Source organism: Calliopsis andreniformis, chromosome 5 (assembly GCF_051401765.1).
Source record: "Calliopsis andreniformis isolate RMS-2024a chromosome 5, iyCalAndr_principal, whole genome shotgun sequence".
NCBI lineage: Eukaryota > Metazoa > Arthropoda > Insecta > Hymenoptera > Andrenidae > Calliopsis > Calliopsis andreniformis.
The window spans coordinates 11,780,420-11,803,295 of NC_135066.1; the positions used below are offsets into that span (position 1 = coordinate 11,780,420).

The 22,876-nt window shown below is 38.5% G+C and overlaps 1 protein-coding gene across 1 annotated transcript in view; it reads left to right on the plus strand.

The window, feature by feature from the left end:
* Poxn (paired box pox-neuro) overlaps positions 1–19,049 on the plus strand; it is a 31,042-nt gene extending 11,993 nt beyond the window's left edge. Inside the window, exons 3-6 of the mRNA XM_076378147.1 lie at positions 3,999–4,219; positions 15,030–15,276; positions 16,825–16,993; positions 17,714–19,049. Coding sequence (XP_076234262.1) covers positions 3,999–4,219; positions 15,030–15,276; positions 16,825–16,993; positions 17,714–18,227 — 1,151 coding nt within the window. The 3' untranslated portion in view covers positions 18,228–19,049. The remainder of the gene's footprint in view (positions 1–3,998; positions 4,220–15,029; positions 15,277–16,824; positions 16,994–17,713) is intronic.
* The last annotated feature ends 3,827 nt before the right edge of the window (positions 19,050–22,876 follow it).

Consider the following 22,876-nt stretch of genomic DNA (forward strand, 5'->3'; position numbering starts at 1 on the left):
TTCTCTCTTTTTCTTTCGGAAAATAAATGCAATTTAATGGTTCGATCAAAGAGAATGTGAAAAATTTACAATTTATCCAGACAGAATTACTAAATTCACATAACTGAAAATGAGATAAAACAAAAAATACAGTATCATTTCTATAGTATTATTTCTTATTTAGAAACTAATGTTACAATTTATTTGTATATTTCATTACAAAAGAAATTTGAGTTTTATTCGCAGAATTACATTTCCTCAATAAAAATAAAAACAAATTACAATACGAAACAGCTCTATACACATGAGACACGTGAACAAAATCTTCTCAAGAATAACGCAGATACTCTAAGTTTTCCTATAAATTATTAGCGAGCCATTAAGCGAACGTTAATATCTCCAAAAAAAGAACTGGGAAAGACTGGACCTTATCAACGTATTCTACAAGCAGAAATAAAAAAAAAAGAGTAGCCTTTAACATACATTCTCGCTAATTGCCCATAAAACTCGTCTCACTTTTTTCGCGGCGACATCGAAGCTCCTCTAAATCCGAAATTGTCGAAATCCAGGAAACCTTTTAAATAAAATGATCGTTTCCTCGGTGTATCTTCGTCCCGGCGACAAACGTTCGATCTTCGAACGTGATTTACAACGCGTTTAGACTTTCGACCGAACGGGGCCCGATAAAAACCTAATAATGCAAAGTTTCTCGAATTTTTCGCCACGGAGGCGAGCGCAGCGGCGAGGAGCAGGCCCAACGCCGCTTTGGGAATCGTAAAATCGTAATGCTCGGAATAAAAACGTCAATCGATCACCGATTTTATAACCGCGCGTTGAAAATCGTACGGGCGGATGGGTCGCAGGTTCCGACGGGCATTAAACCGCGGAATAAAGTTTGAATTACGCCACGCTTTCTGCGCGTCTTCCTCCCAATGAATGCCACACGGTCAGCTTCCGAGAGGGAAAAGGCCGATCAGACCCGTGAGACGACATTAAGTCTCCCATAAATCCTCGACTCGCTCACCGGCTGTGAGAACTCCCTAATTCTCGAATCGTTTCGGTAGCCGACCGATTACTTAACGGCATAATTATTAAACGGACTCTGAAATTTCATAGGAAATTCCCATGGTCGATCCTCGAATCTGCGGGGTCAGTACAAGGCGCCTGACAAACCTATCAATTAGAAAAGATAGATTAATATACTGCTTGAAGTGTCATATTTTGGTATAAGTTAATTTCACGTGTACCTACTTTTTTTATTACTTTTTTCTTTTTAAGGGATTAAGACACCTTGACGTGTTCAAGAATTACTCATATTTTAAAACAGTAGCAAGCAGTTGATTGATATAAGTCTTTGTGGTTTATTTTGCAATGGTATGAGCTATAAAAAATAGCGTTAGTTTTATTTTAAATGCTATTTATTTAGGTTTTAACACCATCACTTAGAATTACTTTTTTTTAAGATGGTTTGACAGTATGCAGGATTCCTGCCAAGCGGTTTTACCTGGAACAAAAGTTCTGGACATTGACGATCGAACATTTCCATTTTTATGAAAATTTTCAAAATGGCAGCTATTTGTATTTGATCTATTGAATTTGCACAAAAAATTTGTATATATTTTGTTTATATTTTCTTTAAGTATTGCAAATTAATAAAAAATCCTAGATGAAGAATGCCCAGAGAATGTATTCTAGTTTCAAGAATGTGTATTTTTTGCTGTTACTGTCTTAAAATATGAGTAATTTTTGAACACGTCAAAGTGTACTAACCACTCAAATGAAATGAAATTAGTTTGAGAGAATCTTCTTTAAGTTAATTTTTTAGCGTCTATGAAGAATTAAAGATTTCTTGCAAAGGGTAAAAAAAGAAAGAAAAGAAAGAACATTTTTCAACGATATAATTTGTCTCTTTACTATTACTGTATAACTTCCTTAAGATTAATATCAAACTTAACGCATGCTGATTTGTGAATCTTCATCCTCTTGGCTATTTTAATTTGGCCATTGAGTCATCTTCATACTGAAGTCGCGGTTGTAAAGTTAATGGACGAATCATAATTATGAAAAACACTTTTGTCGTGCGGATGACGTATCTACACATGTATCGAAATTATAAACAGCCAAGGAATTTTGAAATGAACTCCGTGTATTGCGACTTTATGATAATTTTTATTAGTCTGAACACTTAACATATTACGCTTTTGATCTTTAATCGCGCGTCACTTTTATCGATCGATAAATTCTCCAAGAAAAACTCGGAGATCACGATGACCCACAAAGCGAAGGTTCCAGGTTTATTTTCGAGCGAAGTAGTCAAAAGCAAGCTGAAAATCGTTGGAAGTTAAGCTTGAATAAGAATTCACTTTGAGGTTGTATTGATGGCTAGTAATCATCGATAACTATTCAACTTCTGTTCCAAAATGTGATTTCACTGTGACGTCTTAGCGCGCAATATTTCACGACAGGTGTTCTGGAAGTGGGCAACACTTTAATCAAACTGAATAAATTATTTCTACTCAACTATCTGCTGAGAAAATTTATACGTCCATTAGAATTATTTCTTGACATTAAATTATTAGCAAATTCATTAGACGTTTCGTAAAAAGTGAAAATAAGTTATCAATTAGAAGAACGTAATTTTGACAGATTAGAAAATATTACAAAATGAAGTATTTAATACATATTTTAATATGAATCCATCTATAAGTAAATAATTTAGGCTCTTAATTTTAAAAGAATGTTGATATTCATCAAAGGATACTACCTACATATAATTCAAACTTTTCCATTAATTTTAAAACAGTGTATCTACGAGAGTGTACCACCTACATATAATTCAAATACTTCCATAACGAGAAATTTCCCCACATAGCAGGATTTTATTCGCATCGAAATCCTGTGAATATTAATTTGAAAGGATCAGAAGTCGTAATTTTTCCATGTGACGAGCAGCTACTTGAGCGATACAAAATGGCTGCGTAAAAGATCGCTATCGGAAGGAAGAACGAGGGAACGAGGAGAGAATGACGCTCCCCCGTAATTTGATTTCGCGTTGAGTGCGTGAAAAATTGGTAAAAACGGTAATTCGAGGGATCGTGAAACGTTTCGGGGACCGGCGGAAAACAATTTCGAGGAGCATCCGTCCTTTCCGCCTCGCGACCATTCTCCATCAACATCCGCCGCGGGAATGGCCACGATAATTATACGTCCCCTTTTTTCCCCGTGAAGACGCATGCAAGAATGTGTCAGGCAATTCCATTTCGGGGGACATCCGACGTTACCAATCGTTATTAGAGGGCACGAGAAAAGCATCTGCCCACCGCTCCTCCCAAAACCGTGTACGCACTATTAGCAGATTATTGCTATTCCGATGTTCCTTCCTTCCACGTGCTCGGAAACGGCCTGGCGAAAAAACACACCTGCGCTCCATCGCCAATACCTTCAATCTTTTCGTTACGTCCAGCTAATGATTTAATTTAGTTAATGACGGGTTGTGGGCGCGGGACCACGCTCCCGTTCCTTTGTGCACTGCATACTTCACAATTGTAATGCTAATGATTCTTTTGTCTTGCGATAACTGAGTAATAGGATAATGGTACCAGCAATTACGAAAGTGGTCTAAGTAAACAAATTTTAAGAAGTTGAATTTTTCATTCATTTCGTCGGTGCAAATCGATAGAACACTGAATAAATGATAAATCTCACTTTTGGGGATTTTTGATGTACAATTAGACTACCTTCATAACTACTGGCATCATTATGATGTGAAATTGTTGACCAAATGAGTGATAATAGACACAGTGGTGTAATTTGTAAGAGAAATAAATTTAAAAGAATCGTTATAATTATAATAGTCATCATCTTCTTCTTAGTGTTCTCTGGTTTTGTAGATAGCTAGTGCTTAATATTTGAAGTCCACAGTTTTTATTTGTACACGCTAATTATTCTATTCCCTATCACTCACACAAGTAATTGAATTGTTTCATATAAATAATAGGTTTCATAAATTTCTGTTGCAGGTCAAGCAGGAGTGAATCAACTGGGTGGAGTGTTTGTTAATGGGAGGCCATTGCCCGACTGTGTCCGACAAAGAATCGTGCAGCTCGCCTTAGTTGGCGTGAGACCTTGCGATATCTCGAGGCAGCTTCTCGTCTCCCATGGTTGTGTCTCAAAAATCCTGACAAGATTCTATGAAACCGGAAGCATACGACCTGGAAGCATCGGAGGGAGTAAAACGAAGGTGAGTGTTTCCTATATTTATTACTTATGGATTATATGTACATATATAGTGCTATACAGTCAGTGATAACCTTACAACTCGTTAACGACGTCTAACAAGAAACACATCATGGCGTCATCCAGCACCCAGTGTTCGACTTAATAAAAACAAAAATACTTTATTCGATGATAGAGTGTTGAGGGGGTAGGCTGCCCTGACTACATTTAGACATTTTTTTCATAGGTAATTAATGTATCTTCAAACTCCATTTTCCAATTCTTTTAAAGTAATAAATCTACAAAATGACGGAGATATTTCCTATTTCTGAAACTTCTTCTGGATTTTGAATAAGTAGCCATCATTGGCGGCAAGAAGTGAAACGTCTGAAATGAAAAATTCTTTTCGATTCCCAAACCAGAATCTATTATATACAATGTAGTGTAGGGTATTTTTGATATCACAAATATTTATTAAATTACACCTATATCTTTAAAGTCGACTCTTTTAGCGAAGAACCATTTTCTCGATTCAAACTGCTACCAGTTCTACAATCTTCAAAATTTCTCAAAAGCCCTAGTAGGGTTCTACCCCCTTAAGACTTTCGTATAATGTGGGTTCAGATATAACATGCTCTACAGTACTAAAGCAACAAATCCAAAGAAAAGTTAAAGAATATTACACATACAAAACTGTTCCACGATGAGCCATTAAAATCTCCAGGAGCCTTGCAAAAACAGAGTTCGTACGATTCAAGGCGAAGCAGCAGCCAATGGCGCCAAAGGCCAGCGAGAAATTCCAGGAAAGCTCGCGGAGGGGAGGCGAGCATGGCGGAAATCCAAGGGAATTGTTTCACCCTCTCGTATCGCAATCAGTGGTCGCAATTAGGGATGGCACCGGGAGACCAGGCAAAAAGCGTAATAAACGTAGGAACCGTGTGTGCGTTATGGGGCGGTGACACTGATGACGGGGCGGCAGGGGTAGGGGGCGAGGGCAGCGAGACGCTCGTCGAGGAGCACCGCTGATGTGATTTTAAGTAAGGGCTGCGAGAGAGCCGACAGTGCACGCAATTATCCAAACACCTTGCAGCGGCGGCTGGATTTGCATAATTTCATGGCATCGCGGCGGTTTCCCCGCTCTCGCGACTCTCGTTGTCGCGCGGAATAATCGAGGGACCGTTCGATCGACGGCAGCGTCCGCTCGACTGGACATCGCGGGACGTAAAGACAAAAAGGATCGTAAAAGACGATCGAGGGGCCGAAAACGAGTCGAATTAGACGCACTTAGCGGCCTTTAGATGCGCTGCTCGCTGAGGCTAAGTGAATTCCTACGGGACGCGTGACACCCCAGCGCGTTTAACGCGTGTCCGATTTGAATTTCAAATTCTTTGTTTACGACCGCCCGGTCCGAACCCCTGATTCCCCTCGATTTACGATATTAATAACTTCCATTGAATCTAACCTGCCATAACGAGCTCGAGGATAAACGGAATTGATCGTTCAATTACGATCGAACGCACCGCAGAGATAACGTTTGAAGATCGTAAGAGGATGCTTTTAAATGTTTATAGGAGCGTTTTCGTGCGCTTGAAAAGTCTGAAGTATTCACGGAGTGGAATAGATTCTAATTTAATTGGTAGTAGAGTTAACCGGTTAATTGATGGATAAAATATTTTAGAATACCCTAGGGCCAAAGTGTGTTAACGACGCATTTTTTAAAAATGACATTGTACATGTTAAATTCATCATATACAGTCACATAGACTTTTACGCGACTTGGCACAAAGCAGTCTCGTCGTATAGGTAACTGGTTATTTAATGATAGGTAATTGAAGCTGAATTATTTCACTTGAATCTCATTTTGCACTACATCTTTGCAGTAATTATTGTCGTTAATTTTCTTCCAAGTTCTCGTTCGTATCACTCTGGAACCAAAAGTCGTATTGGATGACTAACCTTCTGTTAGCTCTGCGTCATTCATAAGCATTGCTGACCACTCCTGTTTTCGCTTTCTACATCGAAGTACAAATTCGTTAGGCTTTCTCATAGCTATCTAAAGACTCTGGTCATTCTCTCCCGACTGTACTATACAGGAATCTATACAGGACGTAACGTAATATGTTAGACCTACTTCACGAGCTGATTGTACACCTAAAAAATCGTGACAACAATTCATATAAACGTATGCTCTATCTCTCTTCATTTATTTTTATATTAATTTTGTGTTACCTAATTATAAGAGATGCTCAAAATGACCACCTTGCATTTCCATGAAGCAATATTGAAATTGAAAACTTTGAAATGCCAATATCTCGAGAACAAAAACATGTGACATAGATTATTTTAACCTTATAACCATAAAAATAAGCCCCAGAAATCGTCAGCTTCTTGCATTTCCATTTCTTGGGACTGAACAAAGGGTAAATAATTGGAAATCACGGCAGCCTGGACGATTTACTCCACAAAAGGTAACACTGTTGCTCGAGGAGGATTTCTCTTTGTATGGTTCTTTTTCCTCGAGATCACTAAACGACGCCGAAGGAAATTGCGGGCTAACGAGTTCCGACGTACAAAGTAGCAAGGATATCGCAGCTCGCGTTGAACGCTTTCGATGATCGAGGCCCAAGGGCGGGCGAGGTGGACTATCCACATCCCAGATGGACCAGGCGAATCCGTGGCGAAGACAACGACCCTCCGTTGTTGTGTTACGCGCACGTGACGTCACTAATGACAATATAATTGCAGAGGACTCGTACCAGGAGGATTTCTTGCGATGCTCCCGCGCGATCCTTGCTCCGTTTCGGCTTAATGAATTTATTTTAATAACGCTGGGTCAGCGTGCATCGACCTCCACTCTCATACCGTGCCAACCTGACGAGCATATTTAAATTCCGACTGTGCACGGGGACTATCACGAGCGCATGTAAACGATCATCATCAGCGGCCATTATTGCACCGTGCTCGTTTTGCCCCGACGACACGACAAAACAGTGAACCTGCTGGATGATGCGTTTCTGCGGTTCACTATAATGCGGTGCTTGGATCCCTCTTTAACATGACAAGGAGGAGCGAATCAATGTTTCCGGAGGGTTTATTCCAGCGACGCTGATGAGCGTTTTAGGCGCGTGGAAAGAATCGTATCGGTGATTTCAACGCCTGCGTAAGACAGTTGCGTTGGCTCTGGAACGATCATTTTTTTATTATGGCAACGATGATTCTTTAAATTAGGATCACTCGAGGAAATTGTAAGCAAAGACAATCAGGGGAATGTATATACTGTATACAGGGTGATCAGTTTAATTGGAAACCCTCTAATGAGTGTTGGGAGCACATACATTGACAATAAACGCTATCGACACTTAAAGGGTTTCCAGCTAAACTGATATGACCCTGTATACGCACATTTTGCAGGTCGTAGTGGTTTAGAAATTATATTTGTCCTGTTAATTATTAACTAAAGTATTGATCTAATAACTTGAAATTCTTATTTTCTACCTGAACTAAAAATTGTAGAGAAAAATTCAAAGATCGAAACAATTTCATAATGGATACGTTCTGAATTTCCTAATTACAGGGTAGATTTAAATCAATAGCCTTTCTTCAGAAGCGGCTTTTAGTTCTCTCCTCTTGGAAGTGACCAAATTTTTGTCGAGTAAGAAGAATTAAGTATAGGTAGACTGCAGGAAAACAGGATTGCCGTTTTAAGCGCATTCTCCTTCTTTCCTAGATCTAATCTTCCAAGGAGTAGAAACCTTTGGTATGTCAGACATCAAGAATCCACGTACAGTATAACTAACATCTACTCTTCTACTACAACATTCTATTTTGATTACAGTTACAAAGAAATTCACGAAGAAGCTACGCTGAATATTTTATCCCTAAGAAATTTATTATCCAAGCATTTCCACTTATACGCGACTTTCACAATTTTTAATTATTTCTAATTCTTTTTTTCACATAAAAAGAGAACAAAAATATTTTCATATAAAAGTATCTTCACACCAAAATTTACTGCGAAAATAATTCTACTCGCACGCAACTTTCACAATTTTCAATAATATACTTCTAATGCTCCCATTTTTTATATAAAAAAAGGAACAGAGATATCACCATAAAAAATCAGAACTCATTACTAGAGTGCAGTTATACATTTATGAGAAATTTAGGTTTGACAAAGTAGTACAGAGTCCACATAATTTTCGAAAATATACGAAATATTAATTTTTTAAGGTGGGCATGATGACTTCCCCCACATTCGATAATATATCATTTATACCCAGTTTTGGAGCCACTTAAGCGAACTTTTCATTTCAGTTATTAGGGGTTCGAGTACTATAGCTTCCAAACGTTACTCTTTTTTAACTAATTACCCACCTGAGAAGCTCCCCTAGTTAATAAATATGTGGCTTATGAGTAAACGTAACTGACATTTACAATTAGTCGTATTCATAAAACTATAAGTTTGCATAAAAAGTCAGCCTACTCATTACGAACAGAAATCTTCTTATAGCATCATATCCTCCATTAAATTACCTATATCTCTATGATCGCGGTTGCACGTCGATGAAGCGTCGGGCCAGTTAAGATCGCCTCATTATTTTCCAATCGGCGGGTTAATTTGCGAATTAATCGTCGAACTATCGCCGATCTACACGTGTTCACGGTACGGTACGTAACGTTTCCGAAGCGTGTCCCGGTACTTTCATCGTTATCTCGGCCCTCCTGATGTGTACGTGCTCGCACCGACGCGATACGCGTCCGATAATCGACTCGCATCACGGCAGAGGAAATTGTCTCATGAAAAATGTACGCCCAGCCCAAGCTCGGATAATAAAGTGGAACGTCGAAGGCCCTGCGAGAAAATCGCGCGATCTCTTCGCCCGTTCGTCCATCTTCCGTGTTTGTTTAACCCCCCATCGGATTCGCAGGCGTACCAATCGACGCCGCTCTTTCGCGGAAAAGCTGCGCGACCTTCCTGGAACCACACGCCCTTCGTCGACTCCCCGTCCCCTCGGAATTAATTCGGGCCAGGTACATTGTGGCCTTTTCGACTGCCATATCCTACCATTACGCGTTATAATGGAAATTACCGATGCAATATTTGCGAAAATATTCGAAGGAATGGCATCAAGAAGAAGGTGTCGATGCGCTTAAGATGTGGATGATTATATGCTTCGGGGTACATGGTACGAACGAAAAATTATACACTTCACGGAGAGGCTAGTGGAGTATGAATACTCGACGTGCTTTCAGGTTTTTGAATACTTTTTTTCACCTTTTTTTTTAATGAATTTTTAATAAATTTAATGAATTTTAATGAATTTAAAATGAATCTTTTTGTGGTTGTTAGTGACGATTGTTATATGGTTATATTGCTGTATATTCTTGAGGTTTGTACGTAAAAGAGTATATCAAGTTATAGCAATTTTAAATTGAAAATATATGATTCTATTTAAAAGAAAACAAAATTAATATTTTCAGTTGAACAGTGCTACATCTTATTATATAGGAAAACAAAGGGAAGACACCACTCTCAATGTACTTACAAATACTCTCAAATAAAAGCAGCAGTAAACTGTATTAATTAATCAATATTCATGCTCCAAAAAGTAATCACTGTAAATTAAATCGATTTACAATTAACATCTAAAATAATTCTTCCTGCAATAGGCAATTTCTACGAGGATAGAAGCTAAATTATTCTGTTATTACTATAAAGATACACGACAAATATTTCAACGTAAAATATTATATTCTCCTTTAGTAGGTACGTATGCATACTGCATCTAATCCCGCATACAAACTGTAGATCACCGCCAGCACTCGTCCCTCGCAGAACACGTCATAAATATTCTTGCATGCGGACGTTCGTTTCCTCGGCGATTCCCGTACGCCGATCGGGAAGCTTTTCCATTTATCTGGTAATTAAGATCTCACCGTGAGCGCGATGGTGGATCGAGCCATCGGCTGGGTATTTATTTCCTGATGAATGATTCAGTAATAGCCGATAAAACGTCACGGAACGACGAAAACAAACGGCACGCGAATCGCGCCTTGTCGTTCCCCGTATTTGCGCATCGAACTAATAATTAATGAAACCCGCTGGATTGCCAATTTGCTCGCGATTACGATACGAATGTGAGAACTCGATCGAAGGTGGTTCTTTGAAAGGTGAACGTAAACACGTGCCTGCACGAACGGGAGATAAATTATATCCCTTAACGCTGTTACGTCGTTTAACTGCCTTACAAACTTGAAGCTGAACAAGTGGTGTCAGTTGAACACGTGCGTTGTGGGGGTGGCTCAGGAATGCATGGATATTAATGAAAATTAGATGGAGTGGATAAATACAGAGTGTCTTAGAACTGGTAGTACAAGCGAAAAGAGGGTGATTCTACATGAAAAAATAAAATCATCCTACTTCTACTTGTACCACTAGTTCTGGAAGCACCTTGTGTATTAGGCTATTTAAAAACAGAAGATGGAAGAAAAGTGATTGAAACTTACATAGATAGTATTTCTGTACTAACTTTATCCTCTGCAACCCTATTTTTATTGACGCTGCAGTTTGCACATGAGATCATCTAAGACCACCTGTTCTTTTTATGTTTTTGTGTTATAAAAAATTCAAAAAATTCTTGAACACTCTTCGAAATTTGTAAAATATCATCCAACAGCTTTTATTGCTATATATTACCCATGGTCCCAGTTCTCGCTCCCTTATCACCTCGCAGAAACTTCAAAATCGAAAGTAGCCTGGATCCTAAACAACCAAGTCACATACGGAGGGTAAAACATTAAGTACTAAAAACAATGAAAGAATTCACGATTTCTCACGAAGAACAAAAAACTTCCACCACTCCGCACCATACCAGAAGAAAAAGATAAGATCAGTTGATCCCCATTAAAAACACTTTGATCCGCCACAAACCAGAAAGTCCTCCTGTACCACATAACATTTAAATCGTCGAACTATCGTTTGTTGGGAAAACAACCCAGAAAAGACTCGGTCATTAAGAGACAAAAGTAAGCGCTAGATTACAGATCCACCGCCCAATTAAACACCACAGGAAGAAATAAGTCACCCTTCGACATGACGTACAGCAGAATCTCCCAACGTAGTCCCCTGCTCATTTACGAAACCGAGAAATTCGGTGCATAAAACACATCCCTAACGAGATAAAGGTATCAGCCAAACAACGAGAAAGTCGAGGAAGAAAGGATCGACCGCCGAAAGGAGCGTTGGGTACTTATCCACGTTGCGAGTCTTATCATCAGACACGACGCCGGACGCGCCGCGCGCAAAGACGGCAGCCCTTCACCGGTAATTACCGAGTTGGTCAACCTGTTCGATAGTTTACGTTATCTAACGTTTAGCGCCAGATGTCTGTCTGTCTGTCCTGGTCGGCCAATTTCCTTTGTGGTGTGCCAGCACGCACACAGGACAGCTCGGTGTCCATCGGCGACACGGCCCACCGGTCGAAGGGCGGGAGCGGCCAGGCATTGGGACACGTACACAGACCAGTGGGTCGGCTAGGGTAATTGTGGAAATGACGACGGAAGTGTCAGATTAGAATCTGAGATGCTCCTGGGAGCACGCGATGCTTGTCCTAACCCCTGAAACTATTAGCTCGACGGCTCGACTACCCTCTTAAACGTTCTGCCCACCAGTGGTGCTCCCATATCGGTGCTATTCAGTGGACAACCGACGCTGTCGCGCGATCGTGTCACCCTGTTCGATGGAATAGAATATCTTGACCCCTGATCGACCTGCCCTAGCCAATCGATAGCTTGGCGAGGGTTGGCTGAGAGTGGAAGCTTATTTGCAAGGTATGGCAATCTCGGGATGGAAACTGGAATTTGGATTTGATTTTTGGGTGGAAGGAGCTGTTGGCACTTAGGCATATCTGCTTCGTTGGGAATGATTAGATGATTAAATTGTGGGGAAAATTTGTGGTGGCTTAATTTTGAAGGAATTCACAGTACAGTGTGTTTGACTGGGAGTTTAATTAATAATGTAGCTATTGTTTCTTTAATTATTCTTTACCATCTAGTTACTAATTTCTAAGTTAACTTGTCATGAAGACAAGTCCATAAGACAGTATTCAAACTAAAAATTTGAAACACTAGAATCTCGAAAGGAAAATCACGTGACTTATCATTAAGCTGAGTCTACACTAAAGGTTACATAACTTTTTAGACAACACAAAAAAGACATGTTGGAAAGAAAGCAGAGAGCAAAAAAGAGAAACATTATACATATGTCTCTTTTTCTGTGGTCTAAAAAGTTATATAACATGTAATACAGACCCAGCTTTACATTATTTTATCTTACAAACACAAAAATAACCCTCGAATAATTTAGTATAAAAAAAATAGAAAAATAGATACTCTTCCAAATTCTTCAATAACAACAAACCCCTTTTACACATACAAAAAGGCGTGTCAAGTTGCGACAGTGGGGGTAAAAGAATCAGTCCCAAAAGAATGCATGCCCCCCGCGTGACCATATCGACCTCTCCCCAACAGTGGTCGCTCGCGCCCCAGAGAAATCGGCGATCTCGAAAATCTGTACGACGGGAATACCATTTCCATCGCGTTAGCATAATATTATCGGGCCCCTGTCGTTCATTAGCAAGTCAAATGACGGTGTGCCGGGATTGAGCACCACTGTGGGGCCCAGGCCGAGGGGTACCAACGAGCAACGGGAACATCGTTCGCGACGACGAGCAGATGAGCTCGCCCGCCTCCTCGGTTAAACCGGGGCTAAACTGTAATAAAGTGCGATGTACGCATTACCCACCTACCTGTGGGACCTTCTCCCGTTATCTGATTCACAGGCCTGGACGTGCTTCACCTGTGAACGACATATGGGCCGTGTGCGAGACCGCGCGAGCTACCCCTCTCGACGACAGTGTGACCACTTTCGCGTTAATTTGTCGTGCGAGATAGCGCCGACTCCCTACCTGGGAAAAAGAAATGACTGGGTTAATGATCGGCAACGGTCGCGACCGGTAAAACCGTTGGCGTTTTCGCGACGATCGTGTACCCTGAACTCTGGTCGAACTCGGTGATGGGAGGGGAGACATTAATGAGCGGTTGATGTTACACCGTTCGAACGTTCAGGGAGACTTGTCTGAGGTGAGACTTCGTGTATCTGAATGGGTAGATCGAGGGAAAGATGATCGTGTGTTGCTTTGACCTCATTTGGCTGTTAAGGTCCTTTTATGTAACCGACGAGCCGAGCACGAGTCGAGCCAAACGATTACACCGACGAAACACGTATTGATAGTGTTTTATCGTTTGTAATTGTGTATTCGTGATTTTTTGCTGGTAAGGTAAATGTCCTAGTATCTGGATATTAAGGTTTACTTTACTTAATTTTGAACTTAAATTCTTGTGTAGCTAATGAAAGACTATCTGCAGAACAAAAAAGGTACCATAAAATAGAATATTCAGCTACTGGAATGTAATTCAAGTATCGGGACATGCATTTTTAGGTTGTTTACTTACTGGGATGTGTATCTTAAGCGTCCAGGCATTGGGACATGTACCTTATGTATAATATTTGCTCGGCTCGTGCTCGGCTCGCCGATTGCATTAATGGACCTTTATAGGTACTTAATGATGGGAGTTCGAATCTCATAAGGAAACTCTACGAAATGTGCATCGAGTTTTTTGTTTAATTTTTTTAACGTAGGGGAGAACAAATAAAACACTTAGAGGAAGGGAAGATATAGGCGGAACATTTCCTTGTTTCGACCTATTCTTTTTTTAGAATAATTTGTGCAAGATCGGTTCTACCAACTTATTAGAATTAAGATATTAAGCTATATATCTATTTATTAGATATTAAATTATTTTATATACCGTTTTTTTTTCATTTTTTACTACATTTTTTATAGCATTATAACATTAACGTATACATTTATGACTAGTGCTAACAAAAAAATTATAATAATAGTTAAGTAAGAGAAGAAGAACACTGTGAAATAAATACAAAAGTAAATTAAAATTAATTTTGTTTTTCAAATTGAAGTCATTGTTAATACAATAAAATTTTTAGTGAATTTAGTGTGACAGCCAATGTGTTAATTGAATTCAAGCTACTTGAATTTAAGAAGCTTGACTAATCAGAACAAGGACTTTGTATTATATAATAACGTTGATGCCAGTTTAGTGAAATATAGGATGTAACTAATTTCCTAAAAACTAAGCAACGCAGATCACAGATAACTTAGATATCCATGATACAAAGAACGTTTCTCCCTCTTATACCGAACTAATCGCAAAGAAATCAAGCAATCGCGTACATTTAGCCGCAACAGTCTTATCCATCTCCCCATCGTCAACAGAAAAAGTAACAGTCGAACGAAAGGGGAAATCGGAAGCAAGAATCACGTAGCTAAAATCGATGGTACTTAAAAAGCGATATTGAATCGATAGCATCGCGTTATATCTCGACAAGGATCTCACGTATGAACCGTTTAAGTTCCGAAAACGACCGCGATACCGATCACCCCTTTTGGGAACATCTGATGATGGTTCGAGACATTGTTTCGATCGCTTCCACTCCCATTTCTTTTATTATATACATACCCTATATTCTAACCAAATTTACATACAAGTGTAAGCGAATAAACTTCTATCACATAAAATAGTGTCAATTTTCATATAAAAATCAATGAATTTTATGTACCTAATTTGATGTCTTGCTAAAAGAGCATGAAAAATTAAAATTAGGTTTGAGGTCAAATGCACCTAAAAAGTGCACAAGGATTAAGTATGCGTTAACTTCTACACCTATTTTAATTTTGCCACTTTTGGTGTTGCAGCAAGTGGCTACTCCCACAGTAGTCAAAAAGATCCTACGAATGAAGCAAGAGCAACCCACGATGTTCGCCTGGGAGATTCGGGAACAGCTCGCGCGGCAGGGAGCTTGCGACCCGCAGAGCTTACCCTCTGTGTCCTCTGTGAATCGAATTCTTCGGGGTGGAGGTCTTCATACCGATCACACGGGGATGGAAAGTGGATCTCCGAGCACATATGCCTCGCAGGTTTCGTCGAACGTTGCTAACAGGGGTAAGACATCTTTTAAGATGCAAGCACACACTCCAAGTTTATTTTACTCAGGTCTCTGTAATATAAATGATAATATTCTGAAATTATGTAACAGAGCTGCATCATAATTTCACTATTCCAAATTATGAAAGCTTGCACTCGTGTTTTCTTTTCACCAAGTCGACAATTACTTGAATACAAGTGACTTGATTTCAAATAAGTTGATTTGCGCAAACATAAACTGAATGTGAAGGTAATTGAACATAATTGACTTAGATTCAAGTAACTTGACTTGTGTGAACATAAAATGATTGACACCAGATTAGGTGCCCTTCAAAATCAAGAAAGTTTAGTCTGGCACTTTTCTTTCTATTGGGAAAAGCAGTCGAGTTATTCAAATGACTTGTTTCATTAGATGCCTCAACCTGTATATTTCGGCATCGAACAGTGTTCGAGTGCATATATTCCGAGCTTCGTGAGTCATTATACGAAGGTAAGCTGCGTTGCGAGTGCGCTATTACCGGCTAATGATCCCCTAAACATCTGTCCGTATCGTGGAATCACTCTGTCGGAATTTTTTGCATTGTTTTGCCCCTTTTGCGTACCCACAATACGGGCCCAATAGGCGAGAAACGGAAAGGGGAACAGAAGGGAATAAGGAGAAAGGAAGGAGAACGTCCCAGAAATGCAACAATCGAGAGATCGAGGAGAACGATTAGAGAGATAAAGAGAAAGAGAGGAGATGGGATAAAGAGGGGAAGAATTCGAAAATACCCTGTGGCCGATTGACTCGTCAGCGAGCTGCCGCGAGACGATCGACACGCAACCCCTTGAAGAAACTTGAAATTTGCCTCACAATTTTGCCTCGTTTATTCTGTAAATTGTCTATAAGCCTGCTTCTTTCTCGAAGCTGCGGCACGAAACTCGAGTCAGTTAAAAATGCATGGCATATGTCAACGATTTTCGTTTGTTAAATGAGATCGTTTCAACATTTGCAGATAATGAACCTTTCGTGACAATTTTAGGTCTTAATAGTATTACTTAATTGTTGCTTAAGAAGAAGATAAAAAGGATTTCTATTCTATTTTGATCTAAATCGAATACCAATTGAATAATAATAGAAGTTTAGAGTGAAGAAAAGGGATATAGATGACCACTAATAATAATTAGTCTCTCATGATTTGTATTAGTTTTTACATAACACTATTATTTAATTTAATATCTAGTAGGAAACGATTATTAAGTTTCTTCGATTTATTCTTACGTAAGCTTTCTAGAAGACTAAGTAATTTTACTTTTTGTAAAGTTTCTTACTTCATCGCCCAAGCACAATTAATGGCTAATTTCCGAAACATCGAAAGACTTAGCTGAAAAGACGAATCTACTACCAAGGAACAAATAGTTTCCTCTATTTACCCCTTTATAGAATTAATCTGTTTGACATCTAAGCAGCTCCTATAACCGAAAGTAGGAAGTGAATTAATGAAATAAATGTTTAATGCTAATTTGTAGGTTTGATTAAATTTATACTGGATGCGTCTCGGCTAATAAACTACACTTAATCCTCAGATGCACTGATGAGAACGGATTACCAGTTGTTCTATCCAGGAGCACTGGGACCACTGCACATTTCCACGACTTCCGGTAACACCAGCGCGCCATCGTGGAATCCAAGCTTCTACTCGTCCCTGTACCAAGCGACCACGCTGCACTTGCATCACGGAATGCAATCATTCACGTAAGTACTGACGTCTTTTTAGCAGACTTCCGCTAATCTTACGACAATTTCTATTTTACTCTGTCTCTTATTGAGCTTCCGCTCTACTGAACCCTCATCACGCGATAATAAACTATGTATTTATGTCAAACTGTCATACAATTTCAATGAGTATCACAACACATAGTGGAGTACTAATTCCTAAGCTCGTTAAAAAGACTGCCTCAACACTAAACAAAACCTACGACGCTCTAACAAAATCCCAAAAGGAAATCACTTCGTTGCCTTTAGAGTTTAAATGAAAGGCAGCAGATAAGAAAATGAAGAAAACTTTGAAGAAGTTAGAATACATGCTAACAAAAGTTAGGTATAAGTAGACTGCAGATCTTTATGCATTTATGTCAAATTTCAATATGGTAAAAAATATAGGATCCATAATATGTATAAAATTCTAAATATCGAAAATTAAATACAGTTTATAGTATTTAAAGAGAGAAACAAATCTCTAATTAGGTTGTACTTTTCTAATCCCATTTACAAAAATAAAACTAAAACGTCGCCGTGTCTGAATACAATTCGTTCGAGTCCCATTTGATCTGTTAAAGGGTTGAACTATTCTACTGTCACAACAATTTCTCACAGTCTTCCTAAAAATGTTTGAAAAGGCCCTCTATAGCCCAGAAGACAACGACCCAACTAAATAAACCGCATAAACTGAAAAGTATAAAATATTCTTTTCAGGTCGTTAGACGTGGAGCGTCTATCAGAACAAAACGGTCCAGCGAATCAAATGGAACTAAAGTCCAGCTCGAGCTCCTCCATGGCAGGCAGCGACGACTCCCTGGACAAAAGCGACCTGGACGAGAACACCGAGTCCCAGGACCATTACAAGCCCTTCCAGACATCGCCCATAATTATGGAGCTCGGCCAAAAGATCGGAAGCGACCATAGCGCTTTCGTCAGACACAATACGTCAGGATCCTCTGGGAGCCCCGAGAATCGACAGAGTCCACCGCCAGTCGAGAAGCAGAAGACCGCATCGCCACGGATCCTCGAAACCGGAAACGAGCAGAGCACGATGGCCAAAGAAGCGGTGGTCGAGGGTAGACCAGCGCAACCTCAGAGAAAGAGGAACCCTTATTCGATAGAGGAGCTCCTAAAAAAGGACGAGAGCAAGACATCCTTGAAGAGGCCGAAACTGACGAACATAGGGGTGGTTCAACCCTGTGGGATTGTCCTCAGCAAAGAGATCTGAAGGACTCGAGACACTTTGAATGGATTAAAAAGATTGTAACTGTCTAGCGATAGAGGCTAAGATTATCTAAATTTTGGAAACTTTCGTTGTACGAGAGGATGTCGGAGATATTTAGGCATCGCGGGAAACGTTTAAGGAATAGTGTTTGCTTCGAAAAGGGAAATAGAGGCTAAAGGAGGAGCCAGAAAGACGGTGAACTTTGCTATTAGACTACGTTTATATTTGATACTTGTGACTTTAAAATGTTTCTGTAATCCACTAATTTGGTGTCAGTAGATTCGATGTGTTTTACTGTGGTTTTCAGAATGCCGAGAGAGATGAAGGACAGATTTTGTGTTGAGTTCTGTATTGGAAAAAGATTCAGGTAGAAGAGGACTATAGAAGACTAATATTTGCCATTTTATTTGATAATTAAATGACGATTTGTGAATGCTAGAAGTAATTTTACTAGGATTACACAGAACACTATTGACAAATATCACATTTTGTTTTACGAAGAAATTAACTTATCCTCACGTGGTAGCATGGATCGTACTTATAAATATGAGTCTCGTTGAAGAGAATGTTTATTAATGTATTCTCTGCTCTAGTTGAAACTAATTGAAAATTAATTAAACTCACATCTGGTTTACAAACGATGAACGCTACATACATAGAGGAAGCACAATGTATGTAAGTATTGTTTTCAACTGTGAAGAATTGAGATATCTTAGAAATACAAAGGGGACGTGATTTGCGTCATAAATATCAAATATAAACTTTCCAGTCAACTGTATTCAATACCAAAATCAGTGAACAGTATTTTCGAATGCTGAGAAATACTCGTATGTTGTGTATCTTTAATCCTTTAACTTGACGAGAGTATTTATTAAGAGATTATTTCATAAAGTGTATAAAAAATTAGGATAGTTATCTATAAATTAAGGACATCTCAAAATTTAGTGTTTCTTCTGTACCCTTGTACGAAATAGTATAGTATTGACTTTTATCCTTGTTCGAATAGTTTCAAAAAGATACTCCTCGTCAACTAAAGGATTAGGTCTAGAACTTGAAATGATATCTAGCGTGACACAAAAATGGATAACTAAAAGTCTAATATAATTTACCAAAAAGGAACTTCAAAGAATTTGCACAGCTATATTGATGGCCAAAAATTCCAAGAAGCAAAACTATGATGGAAAAGTTATAAATAAACGCGTGATATGTATATCGATCGATCATGTATTGTTGACTGCAATATTGTAGAGTATACGTAAGTCTGTTAAGTTAATTTATAACTAAATTATTTTTATTTCCGACGACCTCAACGCTCTATCTCTGACACAAGAGGTCATTGAAAACACGCGTCAAAAACGCAATAATGTATAGTGAAAAGTATCGATACCGTTGATGTTTTACAAGCTCTCCGATTATTCAAGTGGGATCAGTTTTGTGATCGCCCGAGCGAGATTTCCCGACTGTGTTATATACTATTATATTTCTTACGTGTTGTGTGTTGTATCATTTCGTTTTGCACGTGGGACGATGCCATTACTGTGTACGATATTTAATTTTCACGAATCAAAAGAACATTGACATTCTAATAAAGTGAAATGGCTAGTAATCTTAAGAAAACTCTTTTATTTATTTATTTTCTTAAAATAATGAATTAGTTTTGTTAGAATGTTCCTGAAGCTGCTAAGAACTTACAATGAACAGAGTAAAAATAATTTAATAAAAAGTCGAATATGTATAATATAATATTGTAAATGGTAATTATAATTTATGGTCAATGCATTATAAATTATAATTTCATGAATTATATTATACCTAACCCAATAAAGACCAACTTAATTTGCAATAAAAATTACTTTCGCGCGTGAATCTCTCAAACATTTCCATAAGCGACTAAGACAAATGTTTCAACATATTACTGTTAATAATAAAAAGGCACTCTATATATATATATACTCATTTTTGCATGTACTATACAGTACTTTCTCGTTATAAACTCGTTGCTATTTCCTATATATCTTGGTAGCGTTATCTCTTCTTTTTCTCCGGAAAGAACTTTTTGTATCATCTCGCGAGTTTATAGCGACTACATAAATTCTGTAACAGCGATATTCGTTAAGTTAAAAACTCAGAAGCCATCTCAGTGGAAGACACTGAAATAAACGCGAAAAGTCTTAAACCTCCAAATTGCCAGGCATACATTTTCTCACCTACCACTATTAAAAAAATAACGACAAAACGAGACCAACTTCTGTGTCTCAACTTGTTTCGAATTATGAATCAAGGGAAATTTGACTCCCATTTCTTATCAAACTTATTTCCTATAATTACTAATTATCGAACAAAACCTCAGAAGAATCACATTAACAACTGTGTAAATACTCTAAAACACGTCGATCTTCTCAAAAAGGCAACACAAAACGAACGAGGTCTCCTAAGGGAGCCGTCACGTTGAATCATCACCACCAATTGTCAGCCACCGACCAAATTTCAAATATAGAAAATTAGAGGTTCGATACAGTAATTATGTCTAAGAAATAACTCATAGTAGATAATTTACAAATAATGTTATTATTTTTCAGATATAATTACTATATTGAACCTGTCATTTCTACGTTTGAAATTTGGTCGATAGCTGTCGATCGCTGGTGATGGTTGAGCGTGACAACACCCTAAGGAACACGTTATAAATACTAGTGAAAACTGAAATACTTCAAATCGCTTCGAATCTTTACATATAACGAAAAATTCGAATCACTTTGAACGTATTTCGAAACTTAGAACTCCTGAAAGTCTTGGTAAGTCTTGAATCATGAATTTTTATAAGTTTCGTGTCTTGAAAGTCTTGGAAGTTCTGGTGTCTTGAAGATCTTGATAGTTTTAAAAGTTTCTAAAGATTCAGTAGGTCTTTAGGTCTCTCTATTAACAGAAACTATCAAAGAAAGTTTAAAAACTCGAATTATCTTTCAAGACTATCAAGAGTTCTAGGCTTCGAATCATGCTCGAAGTGAATCGAATCGTAGTCTTGAAAACCTTCGAATCGCTTCGAAATTAAGACTCGATTTCCCATCACTACTCATAAAGCAATTCAACCGAAGGACAAACGTATTAAAACAAGAGACGAGCTCATTAGAAAGCGCGATTAGCTTGTAATCCAGGCCGAAAGTATGCCAAGCTCGATTCGATGGATCGTTGCAATTAAACGAAAGCCTAATAAAGCGACGTAGCAATAAAGCACGCATCGATGTCGGTGGTGGATGTCGAGAAGGATGTGTTGAAGCTATAAACGGTTCGAACGTGTCGCACGCGTGTGTATAATTTGTAAAATACGACAAAACGCGGCGCGCAAAAGGAAGGCGGAGAAATTAAACGCGAAAACCCTGTAATAGGCAACCACCTTTCCCCTTCGCCCCTCCCTTTGCATTTACAACGTTGTAAAATCCTTTTTATCCGCCTCCTCATCGCAGGCTAATTAACGCACTATAAAATGCTAACGCCTGGACGTACGACGAATTTATCCCGCTTTCACGGGCGCCGCGATTACACGCTTTTCGGAGTGATCCTCCAGTCTCCAATCGAGTCTCGTCACAAGGTACAATTAGTGATCCTCAACTGATCCTTGAGGATCACTACATACAGTACCAGCTAATTCGGACGATACGATTTTTTAACCGATTCGATAATTTTGTCGAAGCGATAATAACTGAAGTCGGCGTTCACACAATAAACTGAACACTAAAGCAAGTGAGCATATACGCGTGAGAGTTGAATTTTCGGTAGATCCACGGGAAAAAATGTTAAGCTGAAGTCATTGAAGTCTCTTGTAGAATTTATAAAAATACTCTAAAGATAGATCTACATGTTATATAACAAAGTTATATAATTTTTTGTTCTCTAAAAGAGACATATGTGTAACATCTCTTTTCTGTTTTCTAAAAAGTTATATAATATGTAGTGTAGACCCACCTCAACAGGCCTAAGTTTAATGGAATCAATAAGAGCTTAACGCTTAAACAATTATTTAACAATAATCTGCCAAAGATGTGCAGACTAGCTGCCAAAAGAGTGCTTCTGAAATTTTTCTTACGCGTTCAATGATATCTTCACGTTTCAGTGACTCTTACATGTTTCAAGATAACACAGTGTAATTTTCATGCAATGATCTTTATTATTATTCAATATAAGGTCGCAGTGGTAGAAGCTACGAGCTTTTTAGACATCTTATTCTAGAACTTGTTTTCTTATCAAAGCTTCGAGCGAAAGAAGAGAAGAGAATAATTGTATAAGAAATACAATAGACGATTGCAATGATTTTATAAGAGAGAATAGATACTCTATGCTGTAAGTAAGTTTGAGTCTAACAATAAGTGGGTGGTTTTCAACAGTATTACAAGCTTTTGAATGTGTTTCCATTTTCACACATCGTCTGAAGTGTTATTTTAATCCTTAGAGTTGGAGAAAAGAATAGCGAGAAGAGGAAAAAATAAGAGCGTATGTAGATTGAAAGAAAAAATACGCGTGTGGCTAAGCTTTAATCAAAGACAATTTAATTAAGTGACAGTTTTAATTAATTATTTTCAATGAATTTGTTCTTCCGATTTTTGAAAATGATCTATTCAGTTTTCTTCTTTTCTAAGAATAAAGAAGAATAATGT